This window comes from Agelaius phoeniceus, chromosome 6 (assembly GCF_051311805.1).
Source record: "Agelaius phoeniceus isolate bAgePho1 chromosome 6, bAgePho1.hap1, whole genome shotgun sequence".
Classification (NCBI taxonomy): Eukaryota; Metazoa; Chordata; class Aves; order Passeriformes; family Icteridae; genus Agelaius; species Agelaius phoeniceus.
Window position 1 is genome coordinate 58,572,825 of NC_135270.1, and position 19,288 is coordinate 58,592,112.

The following is a 19,288-nucleotide window of genomic DNA, read 5'->3' on the forward strand; positions in this document are numbered from 1 at the left end:
CTTGTTGTTTTGTTTTTTGTTTTTTTTTTAACCTGGACAGAGGCAATTATTAATGGTTTGAGGATGTTTACATTAGACACACTCAGTGCCATGTCAATGTTAATTGTCAGGAAATGGGCACACTCTTGCTTTCTGAGCTCAGAGCAACATTCAGCAGAGGGTGGGAGATGCAAACCACTGCAAAAGAGAGCGTTCATTTCTTGCAGAACAGCCTGCATGCTTTGAAGCTGTGTGTTTTAAGGATCCCAGCTTATTGCCCCATTTCAGATGAGGTTTTAAGCAGTGATTTCAGGCAGCCCAACCTCTCACACCATTGTTCCAGGCTGCTCCCATTCAGCAGAGCGTTCTGGCTCCGTGACCTTCACAATGACCTCTACAAAAGCAGTTGTGCATTTCACTGTGGTGTAAATCCTCACAGACAAGTCGAACCTGTTCTTTTTGGCATCCGGCCCTTCAGATGAATACTCTGCAGAGATTTATTATGAAAGGGGAATGAAGGGGCATTATTGCACAACATTCATCCCTCACATACAGCTAAGTTCCATCTCTTACAACTTCTGAAGGCTTCTAAATAAACAGATCATATTAATTACACAAATCCCTCTTGCTTCTCATCAATTTTCTGTAATTAAAATTTGCTGTTGTTTACAAAAAGGTAGATATGCCCAGGAAAAAGCATGTGTGTGAAGGTGTTTTACATTATTATTAATAAGTAATATGCATACTTCCTGTTACTATACACAAGGGATTAGTGTTTCCTAGCACACCATTCACTTATAACACTGAAGTATTATTCCACATTGTAGCAACACACATTGCCCTAAAAGGGTCCATTAATTATTTTTTTAATACCATGAAGTTGCTGCAGGATATTAGACTGTCTCCATAAGAAATATACTGCTATGGTAAAATGATGAATGATGAAGTTTGCAGATTTTTAATTAGATTTCAGAGCAGTAAGAATTTATAAAGTAGTTCTCCATGGCCTTAGCTTAATACTTTGTGTGACCTTATGCAAATAATTAGAAAGAGATTCAAGATTCCATTAATCAGAACATATAAAAACATGAAAGAATAGTGAAAGGGGTAGATTTTATAAACTCAGTGAGTCTGCCAACATGGTCAGAGAGCGCAGTAACCCTAACACTCACATCACCCACATTCCTTCAGGCTTTCCAATTGATCCTTCAGCAAAATATGTTCTGTTAGGAAAGGGAGAAACCATAACAAAAAAACACCCAACTTAAGTTGCATTGATATTTCAATCCAAAAAATCATGTTCCAACTAGATGCAGTCGCTTGGCATTAACCACAACTGAAGCATTTTGACTGAAGTTCACATTCCCTGATCCAAATCTCGGAGTTCCCCTCCAAAGCTCCCTCCCCCCAGCTGTCAGCTGTCATGGACAATTGACAATGCACATGCACATCCCTCCCCCTGCAGAGAGACAGAGCTGCTGTGTGTGTGTGTCTCTCCCTGTCACCCACAGGCCATGACAGGTAGGGCTTCTCTCTCCCCTTCCTCCAAGTGTCAGCTGGCCATTCCTCGCCTTTCCAGCTTCCTTTTCTGACTGCAAAACCACGGACAACCAAATGCACAGCAGCAAAAACTTCTCTGTGCTAAAGATACAGGAAAACACAGTCCCCTTCCACTTTTCCCACATCCAGACTGCCCTTTCACAGCTTCAGGGCTGCAGGCAGAAGTTTCCCCAAACAGAATTTGCAGTGGTGGTTTTTACTTTATTATGTCTAAATTCACTTCCTCCCTCAGGTGCAACTGTGCCACTTACACCACAGTCCACCCCTTCATTTCTGAGGCTACCAGTGGGAAGAGAAGGACTGAAAACAATAGAAGGTGACCCAGCATGGTCATAGAGTGCTGCCTTTAACAACAAAGAGAAATTATCTGCAGTTCTAAAGGAGCTTTCTTCCTATAGTAGAAATTTCACATTTTGAAAAGCTGCAGTTGCTATGTACTTTGTCTCTTCACCAAATAAAAACTTAAGTGCAGCTACATTTATGATTTGGTCTTCATAACAAACAAAATAACCCTGATCCTTCCAATACTTTATTCAGGATTAAAAAAAAAAAATCCAAAGATTTTTCAATTAGATGAGAGAGAGACAATGACAAAGTTATACCTTGCACCTACAGCTCAAATTGGTTACAATTTAAAAGCAACAAACAGCTAAATGGGTACAACAATCTTCATGAATATTTATACTACTTTAAAGAGACACATCTGTTTAATTTTGTATTTCAAATACACTTAACTAACCAGACACAAAACAGGTTAAAAATTAGCACAAAGCAAATGCTGTACACAACACTACCAAAGAAACTGAACTGACACAATATTATGCTTTAATATAAATTGCACCTTAAGGATTGGGATGGGGGGCTTTTACCCCACATTCCAAAAGTGCCTGATATGTGATAAATTCTTGGTCTAACCCTGTCTAGGCTTCAGATTCTACCTAAACAGGAATTCAATGTGGCATCATCCCACTAGTGGCAGATTAAGGTGCACAAGTGAAACCAAATGGGTAAAGTCAATGAAAGGATGAAACTCCCACTGCAATCCCCTCTGTGTTCTCTCATGAGCTCTCAAACCAAGCCCTCTTTTTCTCCCCCATAACAAAAGGAAATCCTAACCATGTTTTCTTGTAAACAACCAGAAAGAGGAATGTTAGGTATGCAGGCAAGGCCAAGACAGTGCCACCCCTTCAGAAAGGCAGAAAATTCTTCAAATATTTACTGATTGATCATTCCAACTTTGCTTGTCTGAACCCAAAGGGTTTCACAGGAACCATTACAAACTGGGATGTCTGTTGCTTTTTTGCTTTCTGTAGCACAGGTAGCAAACAGAGGCAGCCCCAGGGTGCCCAAGGATGGTGAGGATCAGGTGCCCACATGCAGCCCTTTAGATCTGTCAGCACATCCCCAGAGCCCAGGCCAGAGCTCCTGGCTGCTGGAGCACTGCCTCTGAGTGACTTGCAGAGGATCACATTTCTGTCATCTCTCTAGGCCTTGGAGAAGGGACTGATGCTCTATTTATTTATGCCTCTCTTTCAAGAGATGAAACAGGAGAATGGCCCTCAGACCTAAATATATATATATATATGCTGCTTTCCTCCTGTGCACAGCCCTCACTTTTAACTTGTTCCTCCCTCCAAGCTACTTACCTTTTCAAAGTCCTCCAAATTCCACATACACCACCTTTAAATGTACCATCTGTGTCCTGCAGGATCTACCTCGCTTGCCCAGAATAAGACAAGAATCATTCTTCTTACACAAAACCACCATTTCATTTTCTACTAATCATGGCAAATGTTGCAAGTTCCAGTCTCCTGGCTCCCATCCAGCTAATTTAGATAGATGGTTCCACATGTGCTCTCTGTCCTTCCATTTCCTGCCCATACCACGGCACACATTTGTCTCAGTGAGTCAAAGCAGCTTTCTCTGTAGCCACAATATTCTTTAATACTTTATATTTTAAAAAAGAAGCCTGCATAAAACACAGCCTATTACCATGCTATTACTGGCTTTGCAAGAGGGAGAGGATTTTAGTGCTTTGCCACACATTCTGCTCAACTGTAATGGGCCACAAGCTACACTTGAGCCTTGCATTTCCCCCAAATACAGAATTACCTGTGTAGCAACTGTGTTCAGGCAAAGCAAAACAATAAACTAAACTAGTCATTTCTCTACTTCAATATTATCCATGTTTTCTGCCCTTAAAGTAAAAACCTTGACAAACCCAGAATATTATGAGGAATGAGGGTAAGCCAGACTTTCAAAGACCAAGGCAATTCTTCTTCATGAAGATAATTTGTCTCCTCACTAGCTAAAGCTGTTAATATTCCTTTCCAGAGACACCCTGACTGACAATCACCCCATATATATGGGGACATGCACCTTTTGATGTCCAACACCACCTCAAACAATATTCCTTTCTCTCACCCTCTGCACCTGAACAAACATTTTTAAGGAAAACTACTTTTGAAGTCTCCTTACAAAACATTGTCTCTTTGATCCAAATATCTTTCTTCAAGTACCCTAGTACAATACAGATGCACTTGGATGGTAATGATCACTATTGAAAACTAGAGCTCCCAAGAGCTCTGTTGAAACACATCTTAATTTTTTAATGAATTTTTGATTTACAAATGTGAAAGCTCAGAATTTGACTCCTCTGAGACCCTGCAGTAAACATTCATTTATTTGCTGTGTGCACTTATGCAGGAGCTAAGGTGCAGAAAAGGTGCCACATGCACAAAATGCAGCACAGCCCCAACCAACACACTGATTTTTTTCTTTGTAAGAAATCAATATATTAGTAATTAATTTATCAGTAAGGCTGATGTACCTTGGACAAAACAGAAGATGCTGGAGGAAACAAGTTCTGGCCATTCAGCCCTGCCTGAACCCTGGTTAGCACATGTATGTGGGTGTGTGTGGGTGTCACACTGGAGGCCACACAAGTGCACACACACCACCCTGGCTCACCTCAGAGAGCAGGACTCTCACACAGGAACTGATGCTGATGGAGGAGTGCCAGAATCAGCAGGTCCCCAAATCCTTCTGTCCCAGAGCTCCCCTCCAATTCCCAGCCTTGTGCAGAAACCACCCAGCCCTTCTGCCTGGAAACTCCCATCCCACTCACAGCCACATTTCTGCCAACTCTGCCCCCAGCCTCTCCCCTCAGAGTGATGCTGCCATGGCCCCATTTCTCCCCAGTTTGTCTCCCCAGTTTGTCTCCTCTGCTGCCCTGTGCTCCCCATCCCAGCAGCCCTGATTCCATGCTCCAGGAGGGCACCACTGCTGCTGCCAGCACTTGTTACTGATTTCCCTGCCATATTCCTTCCAGCAACTGCCTCCCACTATGGCCATGCCTCATCCTCCTCCTGGCTCTCCTTGTATGACCAAGTCTGGCAAGAATTTCAGAAAAGCTCTAAGCTGTGCTTACCCAAAATTTGTCTGAAGGTGGCCCTGAGAACAGGTAAGGAAGAAAATTCAGGCATATGAGAGATCTTTTAACTGTGTTGTGAGATCAACACACTCCACCTGGACAAATGGATTCTGGTTCATTGGGAAATGTAATAACCAGGAGTGAAAGCAGGCTGGGAGGTAAGGCTGCACACATGTGCCTTAACAGGCAAGTCTGTCAGAGCCAGACAAACAGACATGGCCCAGCTGAGTGCTGACTCAGAGGAATCTGCAGAGCCACCATCCCTGCTCTCCACTCAGGTCACCAGGGCTCCTCCAGGTACACAAGAGAGAAGATGAAGGAGTGACACACAACTGCTTTGATCAGCAGCAACAGAAGAAAAGATTAGAAGCAAACATGTGATGTTCTCACAGATGCAGACAACTTCTAAGGAAAAAAAAAGGATCATGGCAGGAAGGTCACACATACTTCTGTGCACATATACAATTATACTACAGCTTCCCTAAATGGCTTCAAATACTTCACTGATCTTACTACAGTTCTTTAAATGTTCTTGCTGCTCTCTTTAAAAGAATTTCCCTCTTTAAAAGTGCTCAGCTGAATGTCTTTGCACATCCAGCCTGTAACAGTAGAGACAGTCTACCAACCATCTGCAGAAGAAATCTATGGTTTTATTGTTAAATAACAATTAAGGTGCCTGAACTATTTTTTAAGACCTAAATTCTAAAACATTTAGTTCTGTAAAGTCCTCTTTACATAGTCATCCTCAAGGACTTAAAGAGGTCCTGCAAAGAGGTGGAGAACTTTTGCCATGTACATAGGCAGAAAATGAGCTTGTATCAGGTCAAGGAAACACAGTTACTGAATTTCCCCTAAAATGTAAAAGCAAGGGCAGTAAGTGTTACCAGAGGCCAGGATTGCAGAGCCTCCACTCAGGAGGTCTTTCAGAACAGGTTAGGACAGGTCCCTGCCATGAAGTACCCCTGGCCCTGCCCCATGGCAAGGGGAAGGACCCCATCACCCTCAAGACCCCCAGCCAGCACTATGATTATACAATTTCACAAGTACCTGCTGCAATTCTGCCACCACAGCTTCTCTTTTTATTATTTTTTCTTCCCTGATTTAAAATTCCACCCTCACAGAGGGACTTTGTCCACTCCCATTTTTTATCATCTCTGTAAGACATAATGCTTATACTTACAATTTTGGACAAGCTATTTCTTTCTGTTTCATTCCAGCACTACTTTCTCATGGGTTTACTTTCAAACAGTGCATCAAACATCACTGTTTAACAACTTTTTGCATTAAAAGTGTGGTTCAATAACTTTGCAAGATTCCTTCAGCACAAACTCTAATATTTAATGTTTATGATGTTTGCAACTCTTGGCCAAAGCATAGCATCAAAAGAGCATGTATGCACTGAATTGTATCTTGTTAAAAAGAACAGCAGCACTGAAAAAAGTTATATTGGAACAATCTATAAATGTGTTTACATTATATGAATGATTTGCTGTTCCTTCACAAGGCATGTAGGAAGTCAGCACTTCTCAAATGTGTAAAGTATTTCCATGTGCTTAAAGCACGATCTTTCCAAAACAAACAATGATTGAGAAATTTTTTATTATTCTTTATTTCCCTGCCAGCTGTTTTTTTGGACTCTCCTCTCAGCCACCTTCTTTCTTTCAGTCAGATCCCTCCTTATTGCTCACAGTAACACCTACTCAAGCAAAGGTACATTCAGAGCTGTAAGACCCAAAACCAGGAGGATCTCAGGCTGATTTAAATGGCATTTTCCTTAGATTACTCTACAACGTGTCTTTGTGCTATCTTAGCTGGTGGCAGGTCTGGCTGCTGCTTGGGATGGAATTTGGGCATCCTACATGAGAGCCTGCAGCCCATTCCTGCTGTTCTGTCCCAGTGCCTGCTCCCATACAGGCAAGGAAGCCAATGACAACCTGGCTGAACTCTTGCAGCAGCTTCCTTTCTCCCTGAGAGCCTTTTCATGGGACCAGAACATGCTCCATGTCACAGAAATGTCCTCTGAAAAAGGATGGGGAACAGTCAAGCATGCAAGTAAGCTCCTGGGCAACTCCAAAAATCACACAGGACACTAAAAATCACAAACAAAACAAAACGAAAACCCAAGCCAACCCAAACCAAAAAAAAAAAAAAAAAAAAACACAACAACAAAAAAAAAAAAAGATGACTAAAAAAACCCCTAACCTAAGAACAGTTTCATTCCAAAAAGTGACAGCTAAAGCCCAGATCTGCCCCACTGCTGGCCACAGACACTTTAGCTAACAAGCACATTGGTCATGCCATTCACTCCTGTACAATTAACACTGTAGGCATTATTTCATTTACTAAATTCCAGTCATTACAGCTGTGCAAACTTATGGGTCTAATTTGTATTTATACTAATATGTGTACATAAACATGTGCTGCTTTAGCCATGCAAAGGAGCCTTAAAGCAAATGAACAAATATTATTTTAACAGAGCAGTATCAGAGAGCCCAGCCATAAAAAGAATCAAGTCAAGCAGTTCTGATTATGTCTGTCCACCAAACAGCTTAATTTCAACTACAACATATTTCTTAAGGCATTCCAAACTAAAATCCTGCAGAGAGCTATGGGGACACATAGCACTGCATTTTCAAAATACAGTCTCCTTTTCCAAGGCCATTGCTGTGTAAATGAAGGGAGGAGAAATAACAAATACTGTCATTTACTTTGCCTTTTTTCCTCCAGAAACATTTTCTTACCAACATAAAGAACAAAATTCATTAAGTCAACATCATGTGCTGAATGTTTATGCACTTTGATATAACAGTAATTACTTAGTAAGGCCAGAACCCAATTAATGTTTCAGACTTCAGTCCATGGGCTGGAGTGCACAGGAAGCATTCTGATGATAGATCACTTAAATAAAGTTTATTTGGCATACACTTCAAAACCAGAGTTCAGAAACTCAAAGCACAGTTCAGCATGTATGTGCTTGACTCTTAACAAAACATCTTTATTTAAACAGAGGGCTAGAGATTTAGTATGACAAATGTATTTACTACTACTAATCATTTTCCATCAAGCTACTCGGAAGTTGCAGTCATATTGTATTTATAAACTTAGGAGATTTAAGGGAGCAGAAGGTGGGTCACAGGACTGTGGATTACTTTTTAAATCCAGCATGTTAGTCCTAACCTGAGTTAGATCTTCCAGCATATTTGGTGTCTCTCAGTTTATATATCTGAATTCTATATCCACATATTGTCAGAAATGGTAGAGATCCAGAAGCCAGAATTTCTTTTTCCTCTCTTCAGAAATAGTGTCCTCCTTAGCAAATCAATGCCCATTGTTGAAAAGAAGACACTGTTACTGATGACAAAAATTCAATGCTAAAGCAATATGCAATGTACACTCTGAGCAGGAATCAGGAAATGGTGCTCAGCAACTGCAGAATCCCACTTGTCCCAGGGCTACCTGCACCCCTGGGAATCCCTGCTCCAGGGAAGCTGCTTGGCAGGAATGCTGCTTCCCTGAAAACCTCCATCAGAGACTCTCTGGAAAGTGCTGTGACTCCCCTGACTGGGGCATTTGGGTTTCCTCTGGAAAGGGATTCTGCTTCCTGGCACTGACACCGAGCCCAGAGCTGGGACACAGCCACCACACACAGACACAGAGACACAGAGTGCTCAGTGCCACTGGAAATTCAACCTTTATATATGCATGTCCTCTAAACAAATATGCCTGTTCCAAAAGGATCTATATGCCTAAACACACTAGTTACTCTTGAAAATAAGTGTTGTAATTTTGCTGTGATTCTAAACTACCAAGAGCTGCAAAGAGGGAAATATTCCACCCAGCTGTAAAAGAGAAATGTGCGTGGTATGAGCCAAACGAAGATTAAAAACAAAATACCAATTAAACTCAAACTGGCATTCATCTCAAAGAAATCAATTCCATCTGAACAGTTCCAGCCTGAAGATACACCAGCTGAGCTAACAGTGAAGGAAGCCTTGATTGCTTTATTTTTTAACGTCAGGCAAAAACTAAAAGCACCCAAAAAAAACCCCCACACACTAAAACACACTGCACCAAAACCAACAAACCAACCAAGCAAACCAGAGCAGTAAGAACTGGCAAAGAAAGGCCCCCTCAGGAGCTGCAGAATAGCTGTAGCCTAAACCACAGTGTGACATGCACCTCACTTACCTCAGAGTACCTGGCATATGTCTAAGCAACTTTGAAGGAGCACAATTGATTAAAAAGGGTATTTTGACAGACTTTTTTGAGTTTGGAACAGGATTTTGGATAATTGCTCCACGAGCTATAAAAGAAACAGACTGAAAAACAGGAGCAGTTGTTTGCACAGGAAACAATATTGCAGGAAAAGGCAATAATAAAGAACAGTTAATTTGACCTGAGCTGATGAGGTCAATGTTTTAAAAGAAATAGCTCCACATAACGTAACATAAGAAGGTTATTTCCCATCAGAATAATACTGCAAGTGTAAGACTGCACAAAATCTCTTCCCTAACACTTGTTATGTGCAGCTTAGTGGTAACACACATTCCTGAGGTGTCCTAGACATCCTGTGTCTGACACAAATCCATTCCTCTGAAATATTGGTTCTACAACTGCTCCCTCCTGCAACCTCTGGCTGCTCCGGGCTGCAGACTGCTCTCCCCAGCATCCAGCTACTAATAACCTGAAACTGCAAGAACTGGAATAAATCTGGGCAATCTTCAGAGCCACAAAGTTATATTTAACACTGCTGCTGTGATTTGGACAGGGAAGCAGTAGCTGGAGTAGATATTTCACTCTTAATTCACTGCCATTCAGGGGTGCTGTTGACAGGAGATGGAGCCTGGCTCAGCGGAAGAGCCACGGCTCAGGAATTCAGCAGGGCTGGATCCTATTCCTCCTTCCTCCACTGTTCTGCTGGCTAATCCTGGGTGAGAACATCCCCTCCGGGCATCTGCTTCCCCTCCCCTCCCTCCCTGACACATCTATTTCAACTGCAGATTCGCTGGCCTAGGGACCATCTTGGTAATGGTAAAGCACGTAGAGCACTCTGCACTAATAGTTCTATTAATAAATATTCCCACTGCTATTAAGTAATAAAATAAAAATGATTATAAGTATTGGAAGGTCAATGATGCATTACATTAATTCTGAGGTATTTGGGTATAAAATGCAAAAAGGCAAACTTTCCCAAGCAGGAGCAAACCAAGGGACACCTATGTTGTTTTCCTGCATTTTTGGGCAATCCAATTAGAGGTAATTGAGTTTTTAACTGCATGAGATTACTCCAAGAATACCATCACTAGAGGCTAAGTGTCCTGGGAAGCTGGGGGAAGTCCAGGACAGTCCTTCCAGTTTTGTAATGTTTCTTTTCTTAAAAAAGAATAAAGAAACATTAGAGAAGTGGAAGGAACAGAAAAGGGACAGACACACAGCCTGAAATGTGCTGGAGATGGCATGAGCTGAGCCCTTCTAAGGCACTCAGATTTTCTACAAACATGGAAACAGCTGGGCCATGGACCCAAAGGTTCTGTGCTCTCAGTTCAACAAATTAAGGAGGACTTAAATATATCCACAGTTCTATGCATTTTTAACCACAATGGTGAGGTAAAGCACAGACCTAGAAAAGCCTTCTACAGTTCTGTAAACACTAGAGACATAAGAAGGAAACTAAATTCATGTAACACAATTAATTCCTGCTGCATTTGCAAACTGCCATTTGTCTGCAATACATATGAGCATCTCTCTTACACCTCAAAATGAGCTCCATGTTAAAGCTACCTGACAACCAGAAATGGTCATTACATTCACCAAGAAACAGAAGAATGGTTCTCTTGCCAGACTTTGTTTTGCACCTCCTGACAAGTTCTAGAAATGCTGGAAACATCATTCATTTCACACAAACTGTGCTCTTTTTGACAGCTGCTAAAGTCTGAAGTACCACAATTGACAGGAAATCTCATTTTTAGCACTATTGCAGCAATTAAGATAGCTACAGTTTCTTTTGTAGCTTTACCCTGATTGGAGATTGGCTTTAATAAGATTGTTTTAAAATATTTAGATGTGCTGAAAGTATATTTCTTAATATGATGAACATGATAAGAAAAAAAGCCTGGCAGCACTGTCTCCTCCTACTCAAAGGGGTAAATCAAACTGATTGATTTGGAATGTAAGCTTTGTGCACAGAGGACAGAATTTACTGAAAATGTTAAAGAGCACACTACAGAGGAAAAGCTGCTTCCACTTGAAAGGAGGAAAAAAAAAAGGAATTTCACAAAAGGAAAAGTGAAGGAGACCCTGTCCCCACGAGCTATTTGTCTGTCTCATGCTATAGGGGATGCTCTTGCTTAGCTTACAAGAGAAAGACATTCCCTCCTCCCCCTGCAAGCAGAGGAACTCACAGCACTAATATGACACCTTAAATGAGCCAACTTCCTTGAGCATTGCCCAGGAGACTAGAATGGACATGCTCCTAACTCAGACACCAAGAAACATGTCTGATTAGCAGTCAGGCAGAAGAACATCTCTGACCAAGGAAAAACACCCCTGTTCAAGCTGAGAAAAAGCCCAGTGGATTGCCACAAGTGGCATGTTTTCATAGTCTTTGTGTAAACACCAGCTCTGGATCAGCCAGCAGCTCAGCTAGCTCTATCTGGCTTCCCTTCTTTTGAAACAAAATTAGAGGCAAACACCCATCAGAAAAGGTCAGTGGCCAAACTATTAGGAAAAAATAAAAGCCCAGGGGAAAGACATATATAGTGATTCATTAAATGTGCACTGCTAAGCCTCTGCCAGTGGGCACAATCCAGACTTTTCACACAAATGTCCTGAATTTTCAGAACTCTTGTGCCAGAGCATTAATTAGAATTATATTTCTATAGAAATTCTCAGTACTCTCCTCCAGCTCCCCCACCAGCAGGAGTGGTGTGAACCCCGTGGTTTAGAGGGGAACAAAGCCAAAGCAGCCACAAAGAGCACAAGAAAAGTTCCACCCACTTCACGTGGCCACCTACGCAAAAGGAGTGCACTGAGCACCTCAGGTTCTTGGGAAAACACTCAGCCTGGCAAACAAGCATGTCCTGAGGGGGAATTCACCTGACACTGACACCAGAACCCACCCTCATGGATCATGTGCAATGAGCTGAACTGCATTTCACAAAACTAACCCTGCTCCAAGGCCAGCAAACTTGCATTTGATAACTACAGCAACTTTCCAAGGCACACCCCAATCCTAATCTGAAAACATCAAAAATTTGAGATTTCGTTGCATTCCAGAGCCAATTTTAACAGTGAGGCCAATTAACCAGCAGAACATTGTGTGAACTTCAGGTCTTATTCCTTCCTTCAGTTCCTATTTAGATGGTGTTGGTTTCACTAAGGTTACTGGTTCTTGCTACATTTAATGCTGCACTGCTCAGAGCTGGCATGTTCTGTGCTAAGGAGGTACTTGGTGTAAATTGAGTCATACCTGGACCATCTCTTCCTGAACCAGAGGCAGAATGCAGCACACAGAGCAGATCTTTCTACCTTTGAATGGACTTTTGTGGCTCCTCTTCATGTTCTTTCTGATTTTTGCACTCAAAATGCAGCAGCAGAACTCTGCAGTTCACAACTCTTCCCAATAGTGCATTCAGGAGGAAAGGTCCTTTCCTATTTATTGCTGGACTATTCACATACCCAAGGCCCCCCACAGACACTGTGGCTGAGGGTCAAACTGGTTTACTTGCTTAGCTAAACTTGCAAATCCTCTTCCCAGAGCCTGACCAGGCTGGGGATTTATTTACTCTTCAATTTCTCATTTTGCATTTAGCCTTATTAAAACACATTTCATTCAAATGAGGCCAGTTTGTCAAAGCAACCCTTTGCACATATCCACAGAAATTCAACATCTGCTTCCAAGCACTGAGCTGCCTCCTAGCAGGACACCCACAGAAACATTCCCAGGCTGTGGAACCAACTTCTCCAAAAATTATAAAGTTAGATACTTCATTCATTTATTATGCAGAGTATCAATATTGTTATTACTGTGTAATACAATTTCTATTTTTTTTAAAGTCATGTAATAAATAAATCAACCACCTGTAAAGAAAATAAGGAAACATTCATCTTTCTAAGCAAAACCTGTAATTTTGTTGGTGAAAAATTCTGATGCAATCCATTTCCCATAAATAATAGTCACCAACTTCAAATGCTTCTATCCTTATCTTTACTGTTAAAAAACATGAATAGAAGTAAGTACAATAAACTGTTATTTTTCAATTTAGGACTAAGTCAGGGTGAGGAAATTTTTGTTTCCTGAGATTGAACAAATTAAGGTATTTATCTATTCACATTTTCTGAACACTGATGAATTAGCAATTAGTTATCTGGCACATCCCCTATTATTCCAAACATTAGGATTTAAATGTCCTGCTGCTGGAAATCTCTTCATCCAAGTCTTTCATCATTCCTGGATGAAATTTACTTAGGGCTGCAGATCTCAAATATCCACTACCACATGCTGCATTTAATATTAATTTTTAAACAAATTAGAAAATACTTCCACTGTCCTCATGACATACATCAGCTGATCATCTTCCTTTGCCCACAGAAAAGGCACAGCTTTAAGAAATTCTGACAGTATTTTTTAACAGCAAGAAAAAGTGCAGCCATTCAGACAGAGTATTTTTTAAACAGAACAGGCATTTTCTGTCCACTGGCTTTTCTACACAGACTGATTTGCTTTGTGAGAGATTTTCTATCTCCCCCAGACTGTTAGGTTTTAAAAGAAATAGGAAGAAGATCAATTTACACCACAGGAAAACAAGAAAACAATCCACACAGCCTTACAAAAACTGACTGCTTTTGGAAAAATAAGCTGCAAATCGTTCCACACTGTTAACACTTTAACAGATAATGAACACAGCACAAATATTCATGGCAAAAATAAATTGATAACTGATAGGAAACTAGCTTGATGCACAGATTTTTGCTTTGCTGACTTCTTGGTTTGTTGAGGAGAGTAGAGAGTGTTGGCTATTTTCAAGACATTCAGTTTACCATTATCAATTCTAAAATACAAAGTCTAAAAAAAGTGGATTTTAAAAAAGTATAAAAAGAGATTTAAAACAATACAAAGCAGAAAACCAGCAAGGTGCAGAAAAGATCAGTCACTGGTGCTCCCACCCCCAGCTTTACATTTATGTACAGAGGCTGTTGTGTGCTTGTGCCATGATACAGAACAGGAATGCTGAGAGATCTTCAGCTGCCACCCTAAGGTGACACATTTGCAAAAATACTTGTTGTTTCCCAAAGCCAAATAACAATGAAAATAGAGTCCTTAACCTTGGCATCATTTTCTAGACTGTCAGTCTCATACTCACAGATTGCTCCAGTGCTCAAAATAAATCTGAACAAAGTGCAGATGATTCTTGAACTTCAAAAATTTCAACTTCCAGAGTTGGTGAACAAACAAGAAAAATAATTCAAGGACACCACAACTTCACAGGGAGAGAGGTACACTTTGTTTTTTGACAACTACACAATGAAAATGTTCCATATATTTGTGATGGGTGGGTGATCACAATATTCCAACTAGCAGAATGATGAAATTCTTCAATTAATTCCTAATTACTTATTATTACTTACTTATTTAACTGGAAGCAAACAGTCTATTTCATGTAACATGCAACTCAGGTTTAAGTGACCTCTGAATTTCATACGAGGAACTCCTTGATCTTCTGAAATGCATTTAAAAAAACCAAACAAGCAAATCTTACCATTTTGATGCCAGTGGAAAACGTGACTGGTTTGACAGGTTTGGGTTTTTCCAGCTGCATTTCTAGCTGAGTAGATCTGTCCTTATGCTGAGCTAAGAGCAGAGAGGCAGGAAGATCAGAGCTCTCCTGTAAACATATGAGGAATAAATTTGAGTCCTAGACCAAAACAAATATTAATTAACACTGCAAATTCTCCCAAACTGCAAGCTGTGACTGCAAGGCCATCATAGGAGAACAGCAGAATGCCAAGTATCCTCTCCCTCAGCAACAGTTTACAGAAAAGGATCATTTTCAGTAATAAGAAAAAGCTGCAGCAACCCCATAAATCAGAATAACCTGCAAACAACCGTTTTTATAGAATCCACTAGAATCCACATTAAAGACAATATAACAGGCTCCTTATTCCAACTGGCCAATGCAACAATATTTATTAAAATAAAAAAAAAATTAGAACTTAATCAGAGAGGGAATAATACTGAGTAGTGTAACTTGGATCAGATGTTTATCTAAGACACATTCTTTCTCCCAATGAACTCAGACCAGTTTGAAATTGTTTCCCATTAGATTTCACCTGAGGCCGTTTGGAAATGATCCTTGCTCTGCTCTGCACAATGGCACTATTGTAAGTGCAACCAACAGCATATTTATTTTCTCCTTCAGCAACTTATTTTTAGGGAAGCCAGCCAATTTTTAAATATATATACACATATATACACATAAAAATAGTAAAATGAATAGTTAAGCAAATGAATTGCCTAAACTGTCAGGACAGAATGATTATTAGCATACATATATGTAAGTGCATTTTTGAGAGAGTCAGGAAATTATTGGCTAAGTAATTTTCTAAGAGACTAATGTGACTATCTACATGCACACAGAAATCCTTGAGAATTCCTGGCTAGAACTACCATGAAGTTGAGAGCAGGGAAGAAGTTCAGACAGATTCTTCCTGGACTGCTCTAGCACAGAATTTTATTCCTAAAGCTTTCACACTCCACATTTACTTCTGCTTCAAAGAGCCAAGCAAATATTGAACTATGAACTACATTTGGTACTCACAAAACCAAGCAAATTTTATAAACAGGACTGTGATTTTTTAATTATTCAGTTCAAGGTAAGAAGTTGGATGTTTTTAATGCCACAAGATGCCTTGCTGTTTTCATGGTACCCAGAGAAATCCTCTGAAGTGATCATGAACAGCAGTCACGTTGTACACTGACTTTTCACATCACTCTCCAGTCTTTTTCCCCCTCTATATTTTACTATACTCCCTTTGCCTTACCACTAGAATGCAAGGAAAAGCAGAAAATCTCACAAGACATTATCTGGCCCAGAAGCACAAATACAACATCTAAGACACAGCTTCCTACTTGGATTTCTGTGATCAGCTGGGAGGAGGGAGGGAAGATGCTAAAAACCTAAATTGTAGAGACATCTAATTTCTGCACAACTGGGAGAAAATCTGGACCACAAATGCACTAGGTTAGAGTCTGCTTCTTTCAAGTGTTGTACATCTCTAACCTGCATGCAGTAGCATGTGCTGTCAGCTGTCAGCAGAGGTTAAAGATGCTGAACTCTTTCAATGACCAGATTTAACAAGCTGGGGGAGAAGGGCAGAGTGGAAAGCACTCTCCTGTTCATTTTGTCATTCATATTCCTTAAACACTCACTGCATTTCTAATAAAATGATTCAAGGAAGCCAATTTTTAACCAACTTCTCAGGAGTTCACACAATGACCAGTAACCAGATTACACAACTGTGGGAAACCCAGAGTGTGCCAGCAAGGCACCACATCCTGATTGTTTGTCCTTTTGAATATGCCCAGAGCCCTTCTGTTAACTATTAACACACGTGGAAGTTCCAACCCTGTGTTTATCCATACCAGCAATTTTCTCCATGGGAAAACAAACTGTCCACACTATGAACAAAGCTGGTTCTACACAACAATTTCTGGAAGATTTGTCTCAAAACCCTTGAGGTTCTGGTGAAAGTGTGGATTTGACCTCTTTAATGCCTTTGCCTGGCTCCAAGTTATGCCAGAGTCCAGGGAAAACCTGCTCCTCTCCCATTGTGCTCATGCCTGGGAATTATGGGCTGTTGAAGAGGAAAGTGCAAGTCCCATAAAACACAAGAGATCATCTTAGAATCCTCTGTATACACTTGAGAGAGTCTGTACAGCACATAAAGAAAGGGCTTTAATTTTTTACTCAGCCTGGATTATCCAAGGTTAAAAAAAAATTCCCAAACAAACAACAACCCAAAATAAAACACTCATATAGCTCCCCCAGTGATGCACAAAGTGCATTTGAGACTGCAAGTTGAAATTACAACAGGGTATTGTGCTTTTAAAGTGAGAGGTTCTACTGTAAAAGAGGTGGTCTACAATGCAGGTAACACAGAAATTAGGGAATTAATTAGGGAAGCACTAGTTAATTAACTAGTGTTAATTAATTAATTAGTGTTAATTAACACGAATTAATTAACACTAATTAGGGAAGCAAAAAGGACCCAACTGCTTTTCCAGAGCCCTGCAGAGCCTGAGCCCCCCTGATGCCTTGCTGATCTCTCCAGTACTTCACACTGGCCTTTCCCTCCCTGTTTTCAGCCAAGGATGGGTTCATGGAGCCTTGGCCCTTTCTGCAGGAGCCCCTGCACTCCCCAGGCTGGCCACAAACCAGGGCCCACTGCACAACATTTAGAATCCCAAACATTTTTCTGTGCCTCTGCAGTAACTACATTATCAGCTCTTTGAAGATGGCAGAGCATTCTCAAACACTTCTGCACACCATTGAGACCTTTGCTCCATATGAAAGCACCACAAGTAACACATCTGATGACCTGGACCACCAAGATGATGGGAGGGAAGGAGCATCTCTCCCATGAGGAAAGGATGAGGGCTTTGGCATTGCTCAGCCTGAAAAGGGAACACTTTGGGGTGACCTCATTGTGGCTTTCCAGCACCTGAAGGGAGCTGACAAAAGAGATGGAGAGAGACTCTTTACAACAGCCTGACAAGGGGAATGGCTTCAAACTGACAGAGGGCAGGGTTAGATCAGACATTGGAAGAAATTCTTTATGGAGGGTGGTGAGGTCCTGCACAGGCTGCCCAGAGGAGCTGTGGATGCCCCAACACTGTGAATGTTGGATGGGGCTCTGAGCAATCTGCTCTAGTGGAAGTTTTCCCTCCCCATGGCAGGGGGTTGGAATTGGATGCTCTCCAAGAACCCTCCCAACCCAAACATGGCTATGATTCCATGAGGTCTGCAGCTTCATAAGATTTCAGCACCAAAAGTTAAATTCATTTCTTGACAAGAAAGTAGCTGACCATCTTTACTTGCACAACACAAAAAATGTGTCCTTAATTTTTTCTTGCTGCCCAGTGGCAGGGCCAAACTTGGAAAAAAAAATTACCAAGATCCAGTAGGTCTGGGCTGTAGGCTGGCCACAACAAGTGATCTGTCCAAAGGAGAAGATTTGGGTATAAGGTTTATAAAATGTCAGATTGTCACCTTCCTCTGCACTCACAGTCCTGCAGAGCCAGTGGTGGTATCTCTGTAGCCAGAAATTAATCCTTCTTGGTTTAGCACAGAACCAGCAACCATAGATACAAGATTATTTTTTAAGTTAATTCTTTACCCTGCTGCTGCTTGTGCTTGGCTTTTGCTGCATTTCTCCATTGAGTTTTATTCATTATCAGTTTCATTTTCAGATTTGCAGCACAGTATTAGAGGGATTTCTGAGACCATAGGAAATGTTTATTTCTTTAACAACCACTGGCTTTCCAGAGACTTTGTAAGTCATCACACAAACACTTCAGTGCTGCTTTTATAAACCTTAGTAATATTACAAAACAAGTTTTGGCTCAAATTTAAGTTGACACTGCCCCTTCAGAAACAGAGACAAAACTTGAAACTGTTTAGTTTCCTCCCTCAGCCCTTAAAAATCACCTTTCTATTGTTTTTAGAATATTAAGATATGTTTTAATAGCAATACATATGCAATCACAGTAAAAAGTACTTATTTTAGTCATGTTTTAAGGGTTATTTATAGCTATTCTTTTTGCAAGCCACCTGGTGAAGGTTTCCAGTAAAACCAAATGCTGTGTTAAAAAAAAAAAAATTAAACAACCACACATCAGCCACTGGTCTCTAGTCAGTCAGAACTGTGTTTTAGAACAGGTTTTTAAGAAGTCAGAAACTCCAAATCCAAATTCTGAGAAATTAAATTCAAATTTATAGTGGAGTTTTTATTAATTTATCCACTATTCCTAATTGTGTGGACTGTAAAAGCATTTACCTTTAAAGTGAAAATAGATTGCTGGATGTAAAGATACAGGCTTGACTTTTTTTTTTTTTTTTAAGAAGCTTTCTGCTCATCTCTGCTTTTGCCTACAAAAGGAAAACCAGTAACAGGTTGCCAGGAATCCTGGCTTGAAGCAAGGCATCTATCTCTTCAGGAGGCCCTGAAACTCCTAAATTTCACTTAGATCCTCACTCCATGTCAGTGCCTTCTGCCCTGGCTCAAAGAGAAACTCTACTTTTCCAGAAAAAGAGGAAA

The 19,288-nt window shown here is 40.7% G+C and overlaps 1 protein-coding gene across 1 annotated transcript in view; it reads right to left on the reverse strand.

Moving 5' to 3' along the window:
- Positions 1-19,288, reverse strand: part of MNAT1 (MNAT1 component of CDK activating kinase) — a 119,689-nt gene that overhangs the window by 51,019 nt on the left and 49,382 nt on the right. The window contains exon 6 of the mRNA XM_054634683.2: positions 14,731-14,856. Within this exon, the coding sequence (XP_054490658.1) occupies positions 14,731-14,856 (126 nt within the window). The remainder of the gene's footprint in view (positions 1-14,730; positions 14,857-19,288) is intronic.